Raw genomic sequence first — 19,786 nt, 5'->3', positions numbered from 1 at the left:
GGCATTATAATATTAGCAGTTTTATTTTCAATCCTGACCAACTGAATATCTAAAAGTAGTGGGACACAGAGCAGGGCTTCAAATGAGGAACATAGTGGGTTGAGAAGCTCATTCAAGATAGGAATTTATAGTTAATATTGGACTTTAAAAAGAGGTTCTTCACATTATCAGTTTAATGTCAGTTTGGTGGGAATCTGAAACCCTTGCTTTGTGCACGTTCCCACAGAGCATGTTGTGTGAATATGGCTTTTAAAAATATATATTAAAAAACCCATCTCTGCTTGGCAGTGTGCCAGCCTGACATGAAGCTGGGATCTATAATCTAGTATCTGAAGTCAGCTTGTTGATCTTGGCTTCATGTCAGCTTGGCACATTGCCAAAAAAGTCTGGATTCAAATGATATACTCAGTGGAGGTACATGTGGGGTGAGCATCTGATTCCTACTGAACTGCCATTAGATTCGTTATGTGAAGAGTCCCATGTCTGGAAATGAACTGGTAGCCAGCATAAATCATCTTAGGCCAGAGTTGTATGCTCTGATAAGCAAGCCCTAGATAACATCCTGTAGGCTGTATTATGTACCAGTTGAAGTTTCCAGACATTCATTAAGAGCAGCCCTACATGAAGTGCATTCCAGTAATCAAACTTGAATGTAATAAGATATGTATAACTGGTCAGAATCACAAAACTGAGCAAAGACCTGGCCTTTGTGAGTCTCATGCCAGCTGCCATATTTTTTGCTCTAGAATGCACTAGGAAGTGACTCTGCATCACATCATTACGTCTCTTTCTGGCAAATCCTAGAGCAGAAAACATGGTGATTGGCATGAAACGACCATCAGGAGCACTGTTGGTAGTTCAAGAACTGCTGAAGTTGCCACTGTGGTTTTAATCAGAATTAAATTAGTTAAAGGCCTGTATGTATTGCAAGCAGCCTACATTTACGTAGGACACAGTTTGGTCAAAATGGGACAAAGTTGTGTCCCATTGATTTTTATATGAGTGATTTAAAGACAGACTCGAACTTTCCCATTGGTTTCCATGCAGTTTGAAAGTTCTTCAATTTAACTGAATTATTACTGATGTACTGACCCTTTTTTCAGTGGAGAACTATAAACATCAGTGCCTGTGATGGTTCTTGTAAAAACAAAGCCATAGCAGTTAAACCTCAAAGTAAACTAATTGCTGTCCCCTCCCCACCCCCACCATTTCTGATTTGTAGTCAAAGCTATCTTGAAGTTGCTCTTTCACTGAATTTGGCACGAGAGAAGACTGCATCTATGTGGTCTATGCCAAGGCAAGAGTGGCATCTAGAGTGCTCCTGATCAGAAGCATCTGCTGCTGACTGGGGAGTATGTAACAGAAAAGCAGCATTTGGCAATGATAAACAGGCTATGGGAACAGATCATGCTTTTGAGAAAGCATCAACATATTTGCCAGAAGACCAGAGAAGGTTGAAGGAGATGACTGAGCTTGCTTTTTAGTGTTAGGAGAGTCACAGCAGCCCCTGGTGGTTTTCCAGAAGAACAGTACTTCTGGGTTCCTGATCAGCAGCAGATCAGGAAAACAGCAGGGAAAGCAATTTCATAAGTGGTTATGTGTTGACTCAGAGATGTGTGAGTAACTGCTCCTGTGAGTATTCACTTACATGAACAGTATAACCTTAGAGAAACGTGCTCACAGAAGGTGGCAGCAGCATCTTCTCAAAACAGGATTTTCCATGTACTTGCTGTTGAGTTGTCTCTCAGTATGTTTTTTCAAATGTATATTCAGATGCTAAGAGCACTTGAATGAGAATGCATATTGGATTCAGTGTCTGAATTAGCTCTGCGCGATTTAGACTCTCTGTGTTCCTTGAAACATTTCCAGCATTTTGGTCACTAATTTATCCAATAAAGGTAATACCTTGCTCTATAGATGTGTTTTGAGGGTTCTGTGGGCTCAATATGGCTTGATTTGTTATGAAAGATATTTCATTCAGCCATTTCGAAAAGGAAGTTTGTGGCAGTGGAAAAGAGACCAGATGGATCAAGGCCTTGAATAACTTGAAAGAGTTGACTTTTCCCCCTGTGCTGAAGCTCACCAGAATGGGTTGTGGACAGAGCATGCTTGAGGTAGGGCCGGATCACGTGATGCTAGCTAGTTTCTTGTTGCCAGCAGGTGCCATAGCCCCTAGTTCCGGACCTGTCTTGCTCAAGTTCACAGGTCTTGGAAAGAGCTCTTCAGTGTTTGAGATTTTTGCAGGCTAGTTTCTATATCTTGACTTGTCATTTTCCATCTGTCTTCCCTCCCCCACCCTGAGATTGTGAAAGGGTGGGAATGGAACTGTTACATTCCCAACTTGCCTTTTTTATTTCTAATTTGGCTGATTGGTGTTTATTTTCACTTTTGATTTGCTCCACTTTGCTCCACATGGAGCAATCTCAGGCTGGCAATTTGCTGTTTGGCTCCCTCTTGGAGGGCAAACAGCCAAATCTAGGGGCAGAAACCTGGCATGGGAACCCCCCACTTCCCTAAAATGGGCTAGGTCAGCCTCCCCACTGCAACCCTTTGCCACCCCTTCCTCAGCAGCAGAAGCCTCCTCCGTGGCCCCCAAAAAGGCGGAGAAGAAAACAAAACATTGTTCTGAACCAGGCAAGGCCTCCAAAAAAGAAAAAGCACAAGAAGCCAACCTCAGCCATTTGGCTCAGTGAGAGCATTTTGATTCAGGTGGTTCGTCGGTAGAAAAAACCACGCTGCCTCCCTGCTGTTCCTGCCAGTTGCAAAACAATGCAGGATCCCAACTACCACCCATTGGGCACTTCTGGAAGCTCAGACCCAGCTAGCCAAGATTATTGTGGCTGAGGGGGAACCAGCTGGCCTGCTCATTCTCCCCGTGCTAATGGTGCCCTATCCCAACTGGGACAATTTGCACCATGCTTCCTGTGGATTCTGCTGGCGGGGCCCCACCTCATGAGGAAGCAGTGAAGAAACCAGAGGGTGCCCTTTCAGTGCCCCAAGATCTGCCTCTACAGTGGCTGCTGATGTAAGTACCAATGTCCCCCTTCAGGGACTGATGATTCCCTTTACCTCAGATGTTGCTGACTGGTTGAGGGATTTCATTGGGAGGGAATGCAAGGTGTTCTGCAACCCCACCCTCCCTGTCCCTGTGATACCACAGCCAGTTGCCCCTCCTCTCCCAACAGGGCCTCTTATCAGACCCAGACGTACTGCTTGGTGAACGTCTTCCTCCTCTCCAGGCTCCAGCCCCAGGAGGGAGGCCATTCCACTTTCAGAACGGGGCCTTCTTGTACCATTAAGGAGAAGGGACACTAGATGCAAAAGGAGGGTGCATCCTCTTCTGAGGACCAACCACCTACACCAAAGTGCCTATATATGCAACCAACAGTCCCTATCCCTCCTGAGATACCCCCGGTGTTGCCCCTGTCTGTGTTGCCTCCTGCTGCACTGGTGTTCCCTCGCCTGTACCTGGGTAATCCCAACTGGTCCATTTGCACCTCCGTCTCTCCCCATGTTATTCCCCCCCTGCTCCTGTATTGCCTCCACCACTGCTGGTTCTATCACATCCATCTGGGAACCCGAACTTGCCAAGGTCAGATTCTGAATACTCTCACTCTCACCCTCTTAACCCGTGGGTGTCTGATAGGGCGGAAGGAGAGTTATCTGAGGAAGAGGTCATAAAACAAGTACCCATCTCCTCATGTCTATTATTGCCCATAGATTTTGAAGTTCTTCTTACTAAGGCTTAGAGGAATATTCGTGATGTTTCTCCTATTGAGGAATCACAGCCCTCAACAGAATTGGACCAAATTGTCTTCCCTTCCTCCTCCACCCCTTGTGCCACCCCCCCCCCCCGTTTTGTAAGGTCATGCTAGCAGAGTGGGAAAGACCCATTTCCTCTAAGCCAGTGGGTGTCTGCCCCAAGATGCATTACTCTCTTCCACAAGACATTACGATGCTTCTGGTGGTTCCTTACATTGATGCCCATGTGGCACAACTCATATCTGACTCCATTCTGAATCCTGAGGGCCAGGAACAGCTCAAAATGCCTGAGGATAAAAAGTGTGATCAACTCCTTAGAAAAGCTCATGAGGCATCCACTGTGGTCATCAAGGTGGCAACCATGAATTTGATCTTTGCCAGAGCATCAATCCTTTGTGCAAAAGAACTGGCATCGCTTATTCTGTCTGAAAACAGCAAACTCGGCCAAGGCCTCAATAAAATGGCAAAAGCAGCTGCTCTTGCATACAACATGCTTCTAGGGAAATAGTCTGTAGTCGTGGTCTGCAGATCTCTCTGACTGAAGAACTGGAATGTGGATGCTAAATCCAAACTAGCACTTACATATTTTCCTTTTTCAGGAGCCAACATATTTGGATCTTCCCTAGACCCCAACCTAGTGGAGACCAGGTACAAGAAGAAGGTGATGCCATCAGTACGCAAGGACTCCCGCAGGCCTTTTTGCTCTCGAAACCCTCCCTTTTGTCCTCACAGGCAATGCTAGGGACCACCATCCAATCAGTCCAGAGAGTATAGGGATCATAACAACACTTCAGATGCTCCCAGTGGAGACAGGTTTCAGATGCTCCCAATGGAGACAGCACTACAGAGGCCCCTCCAGATCGCAGGCACTCTGCTCCTTCGCCTCCAGTGTACCCTACAATATATAACAATGACTCTCACCCTGTAGGAGGCAGGCTCTTAGATTTCACATGGATGTCCATCACCCAAGACCAATGGGTGCTAGACATAATCTCCAGGGGCTATTCTCTCGACTTCATACGTGCTCCACAAGACCATTACACCCAGAAACTCAGACAATCACCTGTCAGGCCTTCCCGCTGGAGTACTCACTCAGTTGGGGGGCCAAGAAGACGGAGGCAATACAGTTCCTGGGTACAGGCAAAGTCAGCTGGGAACCCTACACAGTTGCCAGGGAGAGCCAGGATACACAGGAACCCACAGACAGTTGATGGACCAGCATGGCCCAACAGGTTGCCTCCTGGTGGCAAAGAGGAGAAGGCAGGGTCTCAACAGCTGACAAGACAGGCAACAGTTGAAGGAGGGAGGATGCAGGCAGTTACATTGAAAAGGGTGGAGTCAGGAGAGGGTGGTTGGGATTGCCCTGATTGCAGGGCTTTATTTAAAGCTTGGATGGCCAGGGATGAGGAGGTCTGGAGAGATGGGAGTGATTTGGACCTAGAGTCTCCCAGTGAGAGAGCAGTCTTATGCCTCTCCCTTACAGCTGGTATAAGAATTGGGTGACAATTAACCTCCTCACCAGCACTTCTGAGGCCACTTCCACTGACTATGGACAGGATCAGAGGGAGGCGGTTGGATACTGCGATTCCAAGCCAGTGTGTGACACACCTCCGAATGACTCAAGCCATTCAACATCTACTGCAAATTTGGGCCATCGAACTAGTAATATGGTCAGAAAGATATCTAGGCATCTACTCTATCTTTCTTGTGCTCAATGGCTGCAATAAAAGAACTACTACAAGCTAAAGGATTGAGGGCAAGCACAAATAAAGACTGGCTAATGAGCTAATCCCAAATTTGTTGACCCCCACTCCAGGTCATTTCTAAATTTAAAAATATATATATTAGAAGAAAATTTACAATGCAAAACAAAATTAATCCAAACACAAATGGCAAAACATCATATAAACCCCAATTCAACTATCTATCCACATTCTAATATCATCTGGGTTAAGAAGACAATCATAATTCTCCTAATTGGTTTAATGAATAAAATCTGACCATATAACCTAAAAAGAGTTATTATTTGTGGTCTGATTTGCAGGAGACCAAATAATATGAGATAACTTTTCTGATATTGCGATATGCCATAGATGCTTATACCAGTTATCCATCAACATGGTTTGATTTTTCCAGTGCGTGGCTATAGCTAATCTGACCGCAGTTACCATAAGCACCATTAATTTTTTTGATGTTGACCTCTGAAAATATATTTACTAATGCCAGCTGGGGGCATAATCCTATTTTCTGATTTGTGATTTTGCTCATCTCTGAGGATACCTCTGACCAAAAGTGTAAGACCTTGGGGCAGGTCCACCAAAAATTTATTTATTTATTAAAACATTTTTATACCGCCCAAAACTTATGTCTCTGGGTGGTTTACAAAGATGAGAATAGGTTCCCTTCAACCCACAACCTTTCCAGCAAAGAGGGGAGCAGTTTTTATAAATGTGTGCCAACTTTACTGGGTGTCTATGAAAAACCTTGAGAACGTTTTCCTTAATTTGGGACAAGGAGGAAGTAACTGGCTTGCATTTCCAAATGTTCAACCACTCCTGATCTTTGATTTCATATTGGAAGTAATTTCCCCAAGAAACATTGAGGCCAGGTAAAGGGTTAAATGTGTGGTTTATAATCAGCTCATATAATTTCGAAACCACACCTTTAAGGGAGTCCGAGTCTCCCAAAGCCAGTTTTTTGAATTTTGTTAGTTGTCTCTTGGCTTGAGCTATTATTTCTGGGGTAGATATAAAGGATCTGCACTGTAAAAGATGTATACATGTACAGTGCAGAGGACCCAGAATTTCCCCTATATCCTCTAGGTCGATGGGGTTTCCATGCTGATAAAAGTTATTCAATCTCAGTTACTCGACCAGTACTCGATCTGATCAGCTACTCGATCAGTAGCCTCCAACAGTCGAGGAGATGTGAATAGTCCACTAAATTTAGGGTGGCAATAAGAGGTGAATAAGGGAGCATCTTATACCATTTTGCCTAACTCTTGAAAGTGGCACTCAGAAAAGATTTGTCAGCTACTTTAAATTTGGTAATCCAATCTGGAATTAAAGGCAAGCTTTTGACTCTATAAGAGTCATCATAAAAATGCCTTTTCCATGGCTTTATTGCTTGGTTACCCTGCTAGCTCAACCCATAACCTGAGTGCCTGCTTGAAGGTAATGTACCTCTGTTGTACAGATGTTGTACATAAGAGAGAAAAGAGTGTAGAACAACTCCCACAAGATGCACTATGAGGAAGGCAACAAAACAGAGCCCTTCAGGCAGTCGGGTAAGAATACAAAAACTTCCTTCCTGTCAGCTGATAGTCAAACAGTTTTAGTGAGTGATAATCCAACCAAGAAACAAGGCAGATTGGGCAGAGAGAGGGAAAGGTCTGAAGAGGAACTGGGATCTTCCATCCAGACACACCTCCTTTTGTAGGCCAGAGATAGATTAAAGAGCAAGCTTTTCTCTGTTTCAGTCCCAGCTATGGCCCACTGATAAGCCATATCATCCCAGATACAGGACATTCAAGTTCACTTACAGGCCCATGTGCCAGTTGATGGTCATGCAGGTATTGGCGGCTTCTGGCTATACGTTCCAGCTTGGCAGTTTTCCTTCCACCATCAACATAGTTTATCATCAACCAGTTTATCAGACTGGTTGTAGGGCCATTTATTACTGGATTGACATCCTTTTTTCCACGAGCAAACAAACTCTTCAAATATATAATTTGAGCCTTTCCTTCTCTGTTTGCTTTTAGGAAGACCCTCAAGATGTACCTGTTTTCCCAGGCTTTTAACGGAAATTTTATGTTCTGTGTTTATCTTCTGAAACTGTTTTTACTTGTTTTGTAAATTTTAACTGTTTTTATATGGTTTTACGTTCTCTATGTTTTTAACTTTGTACACCGCCTAGAGATGTCTAGTGTGGTGCCAGTATAGTGTGGTGGTTAGAGTGCTGGACTAGGACTGGGGAGACCCGAGCTCAAATCCCCATTCAGCCATGAAACTCACTGGGTGACTTGGGGCCAATCACTTCTCTCTCGGCCTAACTGACTTCACAGGGTTGTTGTGAGGAGAAACATAACTATGTACTCCATTCTGGGCTCCTTCGAGGAAGAATGGGATATAAATGCAAAAATAAAAATAAATAGAAAATATATCAGGAGGTATAGAAATTAGATTGGTTCTGTCTTTTGAGTTGACACTCTAGACTTGGCTGCCTTCTGCTAAAATGGCAGACTATTGTATTTATTTTAATTAATTAATTAATTAATTAATTAATTAACATTTATATCCTGCTCCTCCTCCAAGGAACCCCTGAGCGGTGTACTACATACTTAAGTTTCATATGTGTGTGTGTGTGTGTGTGTGTGTATATATATGTGTGAAATCACTCCTTTAGAAAGAAATGTATAAATTTATCTGTAAGTACATCTATCTATCTATCTATCTATCTATCTATCTATCTATCTATCTATCTATCTATCTATCTATCACAACCTTTCAAAATTGGAAGGAGGTGCCCAAGATGGCTATAATCAGCATTCTACTCACAGAAAGAATCTCTCTGTGAGAACAGCATTTGTTTCTTCAGATAATTGGTTTAACTGTGGGGTGTAACAGCAGGAGCAGGGCTTGTCAACATGCTCTTGGGGCACTGTAGCTGTGCACAGCATCCCAACATCTTTTGTTGTCAAGAAATAGAAAATAAATGATCATTTAAAACTGTAGGAACATAAGAAGCTGCCATATACTGAGTTAGACCATAGGTCCATCTCACTCAGTATTGTCCACACAGACTGGCAGCGGCTTCTCCAAGGCTGCGGGCAGGAATCTCTCTCAGCCCTATCTTGGAGATGCCAGGGAGGGAACTTGGAACCTAGACATCTCCAAGATTTTTATTTCCTTCATAAGATAATATTTTACCTTTAGGTATCATTAATTAACTGGCAACGTAAAATGAGAGCAGAATCCTTCTTTTATGCTTACTTTTGTTGAGCTCTTTCTGTTTTTTTCTCATTGTGCGCATTGACATGCTATGCTAACTAACAGTCTATTGAAGAAGAATATTCATAGCATATTCACAGTAACAAATTCAAGTGGGGTATCTGTGTTAGTTTGGTGCAACAAATACCAAAAAGAGTCTTGTGGCATCTTAAATACACTAACAAGTGTATTGTAGTAAAGGTTTTTGTGGTCTCCAGTCCAAACATGCTTGTGAAATGCCATATAAGGGTTGAGCAACATACCCTTACTCCTTCACCCCTAATTACACTGCTCCTGTGCTTAGTGCTCTCTGCTTGAATTGTATTCCTGTTGAGCAGGCCTTGCCTTACATACCAGGTTTTGTCCATATCATGGTTTCCAATCTCATTCACTAGGAAGGTAACATTTTATTATTTACTAGCTTAACCCACACAGAGCATCTGCGTGCTAGTACCTGATTGCTCCCCTCACCCCTGCCACAGCCCCCCTCACCTCAGAGATCTCTCCATCCTCACCTGAGCCGCATTCCTGCTCCTCCTTCTCCATCCTGTTGCCTCCATCCCCCTCATCCCTCTTGGTTGCTGCTGCAGCATTGCGGGTGCCTATGGTCAAGCTGCAGCCCCCTATCACCAGAGACCTCCCCACCCTCACCCAAGCCCCGCTCCTGCTCCTTCCAACAGGAACAGCAGCAGCACTTCCTCACTGCCATCACCACCATGGCTGCTTGTTCCCCTTAGGCTGCTGACAGGCCCAGGCCTGTCCCTTACCTGCCTGCTTCCCTCCACCAATGGCCTCGATCGCCCCAAACAGCAGCAGTGCTTGACTGGGCCCTTCCTTGCTGCCACCACCATAGCCACTCATTCCCCTCAGGCCGCTGACAGGCTTGGGCACATCCCTCGCCGTTCCTTCTTTCTCTCTTCCCCTCCCTTCTTTTTCTCTCTTTCTCTCTCCACTCGCTCTTCCCCTCTGTCTTTCTTTCCCTCACTTCTTTTCTTTTCTTTTCTTTCTCTTTTCCCCCCTTCCTGAGTTATCTTGTTCATCTTGTTTCCTCATCTAATTCACACAGCGGCAGCCTCCTTCTCAAGGGGCTCTTTCCTCCCTCACGACCCCTCTTCGCAGACCCCTTCCCATTATGCATTTATTTATTTATTTATTTAGGTAGATAGATAGATTCCTCTCCTCTACAATCAATAACATTTTCCGACCAGTAACAGTTGCATTCCAACTTACCTTAACCATCACAGGCTTCTTCTCGCCATCTGCATATGGAATCCCCACTGCCCAATCACCATGGTGCTTCTGCTCTCACAGGCTCCTCCTCCCTTTCTGCATATGGAATCCCCACTGCCCAATCAGGTGCTTCTGCTTACGAACTCTCACAAGAGCTGCCATGCATGGGATTAGCCACAGGTAGAGAATTATATAGATAGAGGTTTTATGTATCCGTGGATGGGTCATAGAGACCGATCTCTTTATCCACGGCATGAAATATAGGTCATTTTCACCTATCTGTGGTTCCTGACTGACCAGAAAGGACTTCCAATGTCATTTCTGGCTGCAATTTTAAAACTCTTTTTGTTAAAAAAAAAATTGTTTTAATGAAAAATAAGAGGATTGGGGGGCATTCTGGGTGTATCATGTACTATGCTTTTCAACCCTTATTTCTGCTTCCTCCCTGCTTTTTTACTGTTTTTTTTTTTTAAGCTCAAGGAATCTAACCTCCCAATCCACATAGACTCAAGGTCTTGTTATTTGCAATTTAATTATTCGTGGAAATTGGCGGGAACAGAAATCCCCCAAATAACGAGGGCCATCTATATAAAATAAACTGTACCTGAAAGTTAAACCTTTTGTTGAGCCTCCTTGTGCTTTCTAGGTTTGCAGCTGATCACTCCACCAGAACCCCTGATGAGCTTCAATCTAATTTGAGTGCTAATATTAGGTGGATTTATTTATTTATTTATTTTATTTTATTTTTCAGATGGACTTTCTGGAAGGGACCAGCCTGTAGAGTTGCTTAATCCAGCAAGAGTAAACCACATGCCAAGTTCTGGTAAGAGGAAAAGCATTTAATTATCAGATACTATGCCATGGTTGAGAACTACTATCTAGCATTGTTCTGTAGAGGTTTAGGAATGTTGTCCCTATTTACTTTTATTGTCATGATGGTGTTTTTTTTGTAGTAGTAGTTGATATTGTCTGCTAGAAAGAAAAATAAGATTAACAACAGATAGAGGAAAGACATTGAAAGAGGTAAACAAAGCAAGTCTGACAACATATATTATCATAGTGGAGGCAGAATAATAGGCTTCTGTGTCCATTTTAGTTTGTCAGCTATTTTGATGCCTTTGAAGGGTGGAGTGATGCTTCCAAAAATCTGAGGAAAATTTTCTGTAACACAGTTGTAACACATTTGTTTGTCCTGAAACTCTGGAATGCGCTCCCTGCTGAAATACGAACCTCCCCATCTCTGACAACTTTTAAAAAGTCTCTAAAGACACATTTATTAATATGAACCCAGGAAGCTGCCATATACTGAGTCACACCACTAGCTCAGTATTGTCTTCACAGACTGGCAGCGGCTTCTCCAAGGTTGCAGGCAGGAATCTCTTTCAGCCCTATCTTGGAGAAGCCAGGGAGGGAATTAGGAACCTAGATGCTCTTCCCAGAGTGGCTCCATCCCCTGAGGGGAATATCTTACAGTGCTCACACTTCTACTATCTCTTTCATATGCAACCAGGGCAGACCCTGCTTAGCTAAGGGGACAAGTCATGCTTGCTACCAGAAGACCAGCTCTCCTCTCACCCAAGCTTTTTAACTAGGCTTGGTTTTAATAGGTTTTAATTTCTGTTTTAATTTGTTTTATTTGGCTGTAAACCACCCAGGGACGGAAGTTTGGGGCGGTGTTGTACAAATATAATAAACAAAGACAAACAGTAATCTTTCATGAATGTATGTGATCAGTGGATTCAGAAATGCAAGCCAGAAATGTTTCTTACGTTACAGCTGCATGCCTGTTGTTCCTTTTTTAATATGTATAGTGTCCTTGATTGGAGAACCTCTTTCGTAGCCAAAGACAATTGGAAATTTCTAAGTGACTTCCCCTTTATAACTTATTTTTCCAACTTGCTTTACTTTATCAAAGCTAACTGCTACCATATAATCTAAGTGTTCCTTAATTGAGAATTCCCTTCAAAAGGAGATCATTTTGTAGTAATACAGGAGGGACTTCGATATTTGCGAGGGTTCTGTTCCTGGCTGCAACCGTGGATATGGAAATAATGTATACCAAGTCATTGGCGGCTGTGGGATCACGGGGGTTAGTTTCCCACTCATCTGGAAAATTGCTAAAATTTGCCAGAAATCGGCTAAATGTTTGGGGGAAATCCGGGGGAAAGTTCCCTACCATGCTTTGCTGCTCCCCTTGAGTTGCACTGTTCCCTGGAATGCGCCCAAATTGGCTGTTTTTTCCTTTTTACAAATGGAGCTATTTTGAGGCTCTGAAACACAAAATGGTGGCCGGAAGTTATCTCTGCGGTCATTTCTGGCCACCTGTGCCCTCAGATACACGAGGTCGATGTGTTTCCTCCCTGTTTTATTCCGAAGTCAGGTTTCTTTTACCCAACCATGGATCTGCAAATCCATGGATATTGAATCTGCTGGTATCGAGGCCCTCCTATATAATCTTTGAGCCATGCTGCTTTGTTACATTAGTAGGTTCTTTTTGTTTTCCTTGTTGTTATGACATGTTTTCATTATATTCCACATTGAATGTTAATTTCACTACAAACCTGATGTGATGGGACCCATAATGGATACTTATACTTACATTTTACTATTTATGTACAGTGGTCCCTCGACTTACGTAATTAATCCATTCCGAATGCACGTTCGGAGGTCGAAATTTTCGTAAGTCGAAGAGCGCACCACGGAAGTCTGGAAACATTCGTAAGTCGAGGAAACCGCATCTAAAAATTCGTAGGTCAAGTAAGCTGAATCTAAACCGGCAACTACTTCCGGTCTTTTTTGTCGCTCGTAACTCGAAAACATCGGATGTCGAGTAGTTCGTAGGTCGAGGGATTACTGTATTTGATTTCTATACCACTCTTCCAAAAATGGCTCAGGGCAGTTTACATTAAAATAAAACTAAAATCAATTAACTGTTAAAATCAAAAACTGTAAAAACAACATAAAACCATTATTAAAACAATTAAAACAGTTTTTTAAACCCTGGAAAACCAGGCCAAACTTTTACAGTTTAAAAACAATTTAAAAACCCTGGAAGGCCAGGTTGAACAGATTAACAATTAACAATTAAAACACCATAAAACAGCAATTAAACAATCACAACAATTTAAAAAACCCCTGAAACGAGGTTGCAACATTACAACATTAAAACCATTTACAACTATTTAAAAACCCTGGAAGGCCAGGCCAAACAGATAGGTTTTAAGGGCTCTCCTGAAGGCCAATAATGAATCCAGATTACGGATTTCTGCCAGGAGTGCATTCCACAGCCCAGGAGCACCTACAGAGAAGGCCCGCCTCTGAGTTGCTATCAGACGTGTTGGTGGTAACCGAAGACGGACCTCCTCAGATAACCTTAATGTGCGGTGGGGATTGTGCAGAAGAAGGCGCTCTCTAAGATAACTCGGATCTAAGCCGTTCAGGGCTTTAAAGGTAATAACCAGCACTTTGTATTTTGCCCGGAAACGTTTCAGTAGCCAGTGCAATTGTTTCAAAACAGCCATAATATGGTCTCTCTGGGTTGCCCCAGAGACCAATCTGGCTGCCGCATTTTGAACTAACTGAAGTTTCCGAACTACGTACAAAGGCAGCCCCACATAGAGTGCATTGCAGTAGTCAAGTCTAGAGGTTACCAGCTGATGCACCACTGTTTTGGGGTCGTTCTCTTCAAGGAATGGACTCAGCTGTTGAATCGGCCAAAGCTGATAGGAAGCACTCCTGGCCATTGCCTCCACCTGAGATACCAGGGTGACGCCTGGGTCTAGGAGTCCCAAGCTGCATACCTGCTTCTTCTGGGGGAGTGCAACCCCATCCAGTGCAGGAAGCTCTAACTCATCCCTCAAATTCTAAGCCCCTACAATGAGCACCTCCACTTGCTTGGATTCAGTTTCAGTTTGTAATCCCTCAACCAGCCCATTATTGCCTGTAGGCAGGCATTTAGGGAATGAATGTCATTTCCTGATGATGATGAAAAGGAGAAGTAGATTTGGGTGTCATCAGTATACTGATAACACCCAGCACCAAATCTCCTGATGACCTCACCCGGCGGTTTCATGTAGATACTAAAAAGCATTGGTAACAGAAGTACTACTACTTATCAAATTCATTGTTTTCAAATTTCACTTCAGTTCTTGTTACTTGACTTGACTAGATGTGAGTCCAGCCCAATATCTGTCTGTCATATAATATGCAGTCCATTTTCTTTCTTTTTTGCTTTACATTTTTATTGATTTTAACAATATCTTGAAAATCTCATTACATCCAATTAAACAAAAATTGACTTCTAGCTCACCAATCAGCGCGAATCACTAACTATACAATTAACCCTTGCTATAATAATTCAAAACATATATCCTATATCTTACCAAACTCGATTTTAGTCTACTCAACCTGCTAATATTACTAAATTTCAAACTCTGTTGAAAAATCAATATTAGGAAAATAGTTCTTTAGCTACAGTAAGAATGATTTCCAATCTTCTTTAAAACTTCCAAATTTTGATCTCTTATCAGTACTGTAAGTTTTGCCATCTCCGCATATTCCAAAATTTTTATCAGCCAATCTTTTGAGGGCAGTTCATTGTCCTTCCATTTCTGTGCATATACTATTCTGGCCGCCGTGGCTGCATACATGAAGAATGTTAAATTGCTTGTGGAAAACTCTCCTTGCGTTATTCCCAACAGGAAGGATTCTGGGCTCTTAGGAAATGTCATTTTAATTTTTTTAAAAAACTCATTATATATCATGTCCCAAAAGGCCTTTGCCTTCCTACAAGACCACCACATATGAAAAAAAGTTCCTTCACAATGTCCACATTTCCAACATTTGTTTGAAACGTTTTTATACATTATCGCCAGTTTTTTAGGCGTCATATACCACCTGTACATCATCTTATAATAATTTTCTTTTAAAGTGTAACATGCAGTGAACTTTAAATCAGTTTTCCATAATTTTCCCCAAGCTGCCATATCTATATTATGACCCATTTTATCATAGTTGTTTTAACCACTTCATCTCTTGTCTCTTCCAAAAGCAACAGCCTATACATCTTAGACACTAATTTTTCATCATTTTCACATAGCTCCTTCTCAAATCTCGACATTTGATCCTCAAATCCAAGTTTGAAATCCTTCTTAAAAACTTCATTTAACTGATGGTACTGAAACCAATTACTAACCAGATTTTGTATTTCAATTAGATTTTTTAACTTACAGCCCTTTTCTTGAAAACACAACAGATCCCTATAAGTACCCCATTGCGGTTGCATATTTATCTCTTTACGTACTAAAGCTTCAATCGGGGATAACCATAACGGAGTTTTAGGTTCCAGCCATTTTTTATATTTTACCCACACTCTCATTAGACTCCTTCTTACATAGTGATTCAGAAAATCTTTATGTATCTTACTTTTGTCATACCACAAATATGAATGCCATCCGCACCTTCTATCAAACCCTTCCAAATCAATTATTCTAGGATTTCTTAATGTTATCCATTCTTTTAACCATGTCAAACAGACGGCATCAAAATACAACCTTAATTCTGGCAGGGTAAGACCACCTCTTTCTTTAGCATCTGTTAAATTTTTAAAGTTAATTCTTGGTCTTTTACCCTGCCAAACAAATTTAGTTATGTCCTTTTGCCATTGCTTAAAACAAGTTAAAGTATTAATTATAGGAATAGTCTGAAAAAGAAACAGCATTTTAGGTAAAACATTCATTTTCACAACTGAAATTCTTATATGCAGTCTATTTTCAGATCATTTGTAGCCCTCAAGATTTGGGTCTGCAACTTTGCCCATTTTTTGAAGACATAATCTCCACAATTTAGTTTAGCTGCTGTGATAAGAGGTAGCAAAAGAATAGCATTTGTGATACTGCATTAAAGTGCAGCTCCCAAATTTCTAATTCTTCAGCCTTTATAAAGATGGCGGTCACATCCATATGCCAAAGGCAAAGTCCTGCTAATTTTAAGCTTTTTTTCTGTCATTAAAAATGTGTTGCCTTTCCATTAACATTGATCCATATTGATAGTTGCATCACCTTATTGAAAACATGTTTCAATTCATTCCTCTCTTCTAAAGTCAAGTGGACTCCACTTGTTAAGAGACACCTTTTAAAACTGGTGATTTATCTTTATTGAGCAGGAGGAAAGCAACTGGCCCTATCTTTCTAGCAGCTGTTGCTGGGATTTGTTTATTTCTCTATGTAAACCGCTTTGGGAACTTTTGTTGAAAAGCGGAATATAAATATTTCTAGTAGTAGAATGTGGAATGGAATCAATAATATTATCCTCAAACTAATTAGTGACATTTCATTGTAATAATGTTGTAATATTTAATTTTCTGGTTCTGGATCATTTGAAGTTCTAATGTGCTGTGTAAAGCAAGGATCTCAAAACCTTTTGATACTGATACTCCCAAAAATATAACATGTGACCCCTGAGCACTTTTCTCTTTTTAGTGCGAAAGATGGGCTTGCTCGCTCCTGCTTAGCTCTTTAAACTTGAGCATTATGTTTAAAACTACCAATCTTATTTCAGAGTCCAAATTTATTTTTGATCAGTATTGCTCCTTATAGTGGCAAGGCAACTGCTAAATGCTCTGATTCAACATGAAAGATGTTGCAGAGGGAATTAGTATTTTCATAGCTTTCCCTCTTAATACTTTGAACTAATATTTGAACTAATCTTTGAACTAATCTTTGAACTAATCTTAATACTTTGAACTAATACTTTTAAATTAATCTTGCATATTAATCCAAAATTGAGGAAGACATAGTTGGAAACATAAAGCGGTCCTGAAGATCTGCTCCAGTATCTCTGAGATGGGGAGAGGCAGACAGGAAAAACATGAGCCAACAACCACCCAGTTCCTCTGTTGCCCACAAAGTCGAGGGCAGGCATAGTCGTGGTTCTTCCTTGGCCAATGGGTCAGAAGACAGTTGCTTCTTGTGAGACACCCATGAGAGCTTATCTCCTGTGAGAGAACTTTTTTTGTTTGTTTGTCGGCCAAATAAGCACAACTTCTGTACCTGCCCTTCGCTTTGTGAGTGAGTGGCGGAGGATTTGGGTGGTGGTCAGCTCCTGTCTTCCTGTCCGTCTCCCCTCACCTCTGACCATCTCTGTCTATAAAATGTTGAGTATGGCCCTATCTCCTAAGAACACCCTCTTGACTCTCTTTAAAGTTGCTTGAGTAAGTCATGGTTGAAGCTAAGTGTTAGGATTAAAGGGAAGAAAGGAATGTATTCTTCCTCTCATTGCCCCATCCTCTTCACTCACTGTAAACTATTTCAGGTAACTGCCTTCCAGCTGTTAGAGCTGCGTCATACTTCACTTTCTTTGAAGAAAGTAATTACCATTTTGAATAAGTATCTGTAAAGTATGTGACATAAATGTGTCTTTTGCTATGTGCACCCAGTATCTGTGGTAAAAACACACTTGTTAGTAGCCTTTCATATGCCGCACATACCTTTTCCTATGGGAGATTAATCTGCTTGTTAGAAAAAGTAATATATGGACTATTAGTAGCACTGGATTTGCAGACAAGTTTTAGGGCAATTTCATGTTTTCATTTTCTAGTATTTTAATTAATTCTGAGGCATAAGCCTTAGGTTGTACTTGAATCCCCACAGAACTCTAAAGTTGGGGATAGAATCCTAGAACTGGAGGGTACCATAGAGGTCTTCCAACCAACCCCCTGTCACTGCAGGAAACTGCTACAGCATCTCTGACAGGTTTCTGTCCGGCCTCTGTCTGCCAATCTCCAGTGAAGGAGAACCCACCACTGCACAAGGCAGGCTATTCCACTGTCATATATCTCTTCCAAGTAGGAATTTTTTTCTAATGTCTGATTCCTTGTGATTTCAACCTTTTGGTTCTGCCCTCAGGAGCTACAGAGAATGAGTTCATTTCTGTGTGACTGCCCTTCAGTGATTTGAATACAGCTATAATATCAACCCTTAATCTTCTGTTCCCTAGGCTAAACACACTTGGGTTTCCAGATCCCACATTTGTTCCAGTTTATCAACATCCTTCTGAAAGTAACTGGACACAGTATTTCAAGTGAGGCCTGACCTCACACAATACTTATATTGTGGTATGAGGAGGCAAATTTTTACAAAAACTACATTTCATTCACCAGCGTATTGCAGCTGAATTTTGTTGAGGTGATACTGAAAGTGAAAGAGATCGAATTAAAAAAATCTTAGCAGAATCCAGATTAGTTAGTCATGACTAATTTGTGATCCACAAATTTCAATGAGACTTAGTCATGACTAACTTAGTCTGGATGCTGCCTATTATTCATCACAACATGTATTTATTTATTTTTATATGTAAACCACTTTGGGCACTTCTGTTGAAACGTGGTATATAAATATTCATAGTTGTAGTCCTATTTTGATTGTTTCTGGCTCTTCCATTCATGGAGAATTCAGGCAATTCAACTAGTGTTAGCATCACTTCTGAAAAACACCTGCTGTGCCTTGTGAATTATATCACTTTCTAGATATGATTCCCACCAGTGAGCTCAAGGAATGTACATGGATATGGATCATCACATGTTATCCTCATAACTACCCTGTGAGGTAGAGAGATGGTGACTGGACCAATATCTTCTGGTGAGCTTCATGGCTGCGTGAGGATTAAAACTCTGCTCTCCACAGCCAAAGTCTAATTCCCTAGTCACTATACCACACTGAATATTGTGTATAAACTTGTGTGTATGGAGGAACATTCAGTATCACCTCAATAAGAATTAAGCCTTCATCTACTGCTTGTGAGAACTGCATACTTGTAACTGCATAAATTGCATAAATTATAAAATAGACCTATTTTCAGGGATAGACCAATAATTGGTACTAAAGCTCATGCAGTGGTGTGGGAAACAGTGCTACTAACTTTAGTTATTAAGGTTTATGCAGTATTTCTCTTAGGAAATACTGGCATTGAAGGTAAATAGACTGATAAATCCCTGCTAATTAGGCAAAGAGATTCTTTTGAAGTGGTGCTTTTTTTATATTTAGCAGGGGAGAGCAATTGTCCCCATCCAACCGCAGCATAGAGTATGTCCAGTGACTGTTGCTGGTGTCTACTTTGTATTTCTCTGTGAGCCCTTTTGGGACAGAGAGCTATCTTATTATTTTTTCTAGACCTAATCAGGGCTAGTTTGCTGCACTTCTTATTCTTTGGATAATTTGGATGAGTGCACTCTTATGAAATTGAAGCTATTGGATGGGGAAAAAATGAATATAGAGGGCAAATTGCTAATATGTAAGTTCCTTTGAGAACTTTCTTCTGGTTGAAAAATGGTATATAAATATTCTGAAGAAGGAAGAATAAATTAAATAAAGAAATGTTATGTCTTGTGAAGAACAGATGATTCAAAGGACCAAATCAGATGATGAAATTGAATAAATTAAATTAAAATTAAATTACTCAGTCCCCAAGACTGTGCCTGTGGGTTGTTTGGGAGCTGACCTTTGACTTGCATACTCTATCTTCTGACCTTTCCCAACACCCTCACTGTAGACAAGGAGATTGAATGAATGTGTGACCTTCGATTTCAGACACTATGCTGCATTTGTTATGGGGAAGGGAGTACATGAACCCGAGGCCTATTTCCAAACTCACTTTGGCTGCAGTCCTAGAGGTTGAGTTACATCTGATTTGGCCCAAATATTAAGAGACTTAAAACTGGTAGATAATACTTTAAATGTGAACTGATTATACTAAATCTTCTATATAAAAGCTGTTCTCTGCTTATAGGGAGACACTTTAACCTGATGAAG

The 19,786-nt window shown here is 41.4% G+C and overlaps 1 protein-coding gene across 7 annotated transcripts in view; it reads left to right on the top strand.

Moving 5' to 3' along the window:
• The window catches only part of HDAC4 (histone deacetylase 4), a 321,662-nt gene that overhangs the window by 83,007 nt on the left and 218,869 nt on the right, over positions 1–19,786 (top strand). For all 7 annotated transcript variants that reach the window (XM_053283223.1, XM_053283225.1, XM_053283224.1 and 4 more), the window contains one exon: positions 10,732–10,803. In XM_053283223.1, the coding sequence (XP_053139198.1) occupies positions 10,732–10,803 (72 nt within the window). The remainder of the gene's footprint in view (positions 1–10,731; positions 10,804–19,786) is intronic.

This window comes from Hemicordylus capensis, chromosome 1 (assembly GCF_027244095.1).
Source record: "Hemicordylus capensis ecotype Gifberg chromosome 1, rHemCap1.1.pri, whole genome shotgun sequence".
NCBI lineage: Eukaryota > Metazoa > Chordata > Lepidosauria > Squamata > Cordylidae > Hemicordylus > Hemicordylus capensis.
This window is presented reverse-complemented; position numbering and strand designations above follow the sequence as displayed.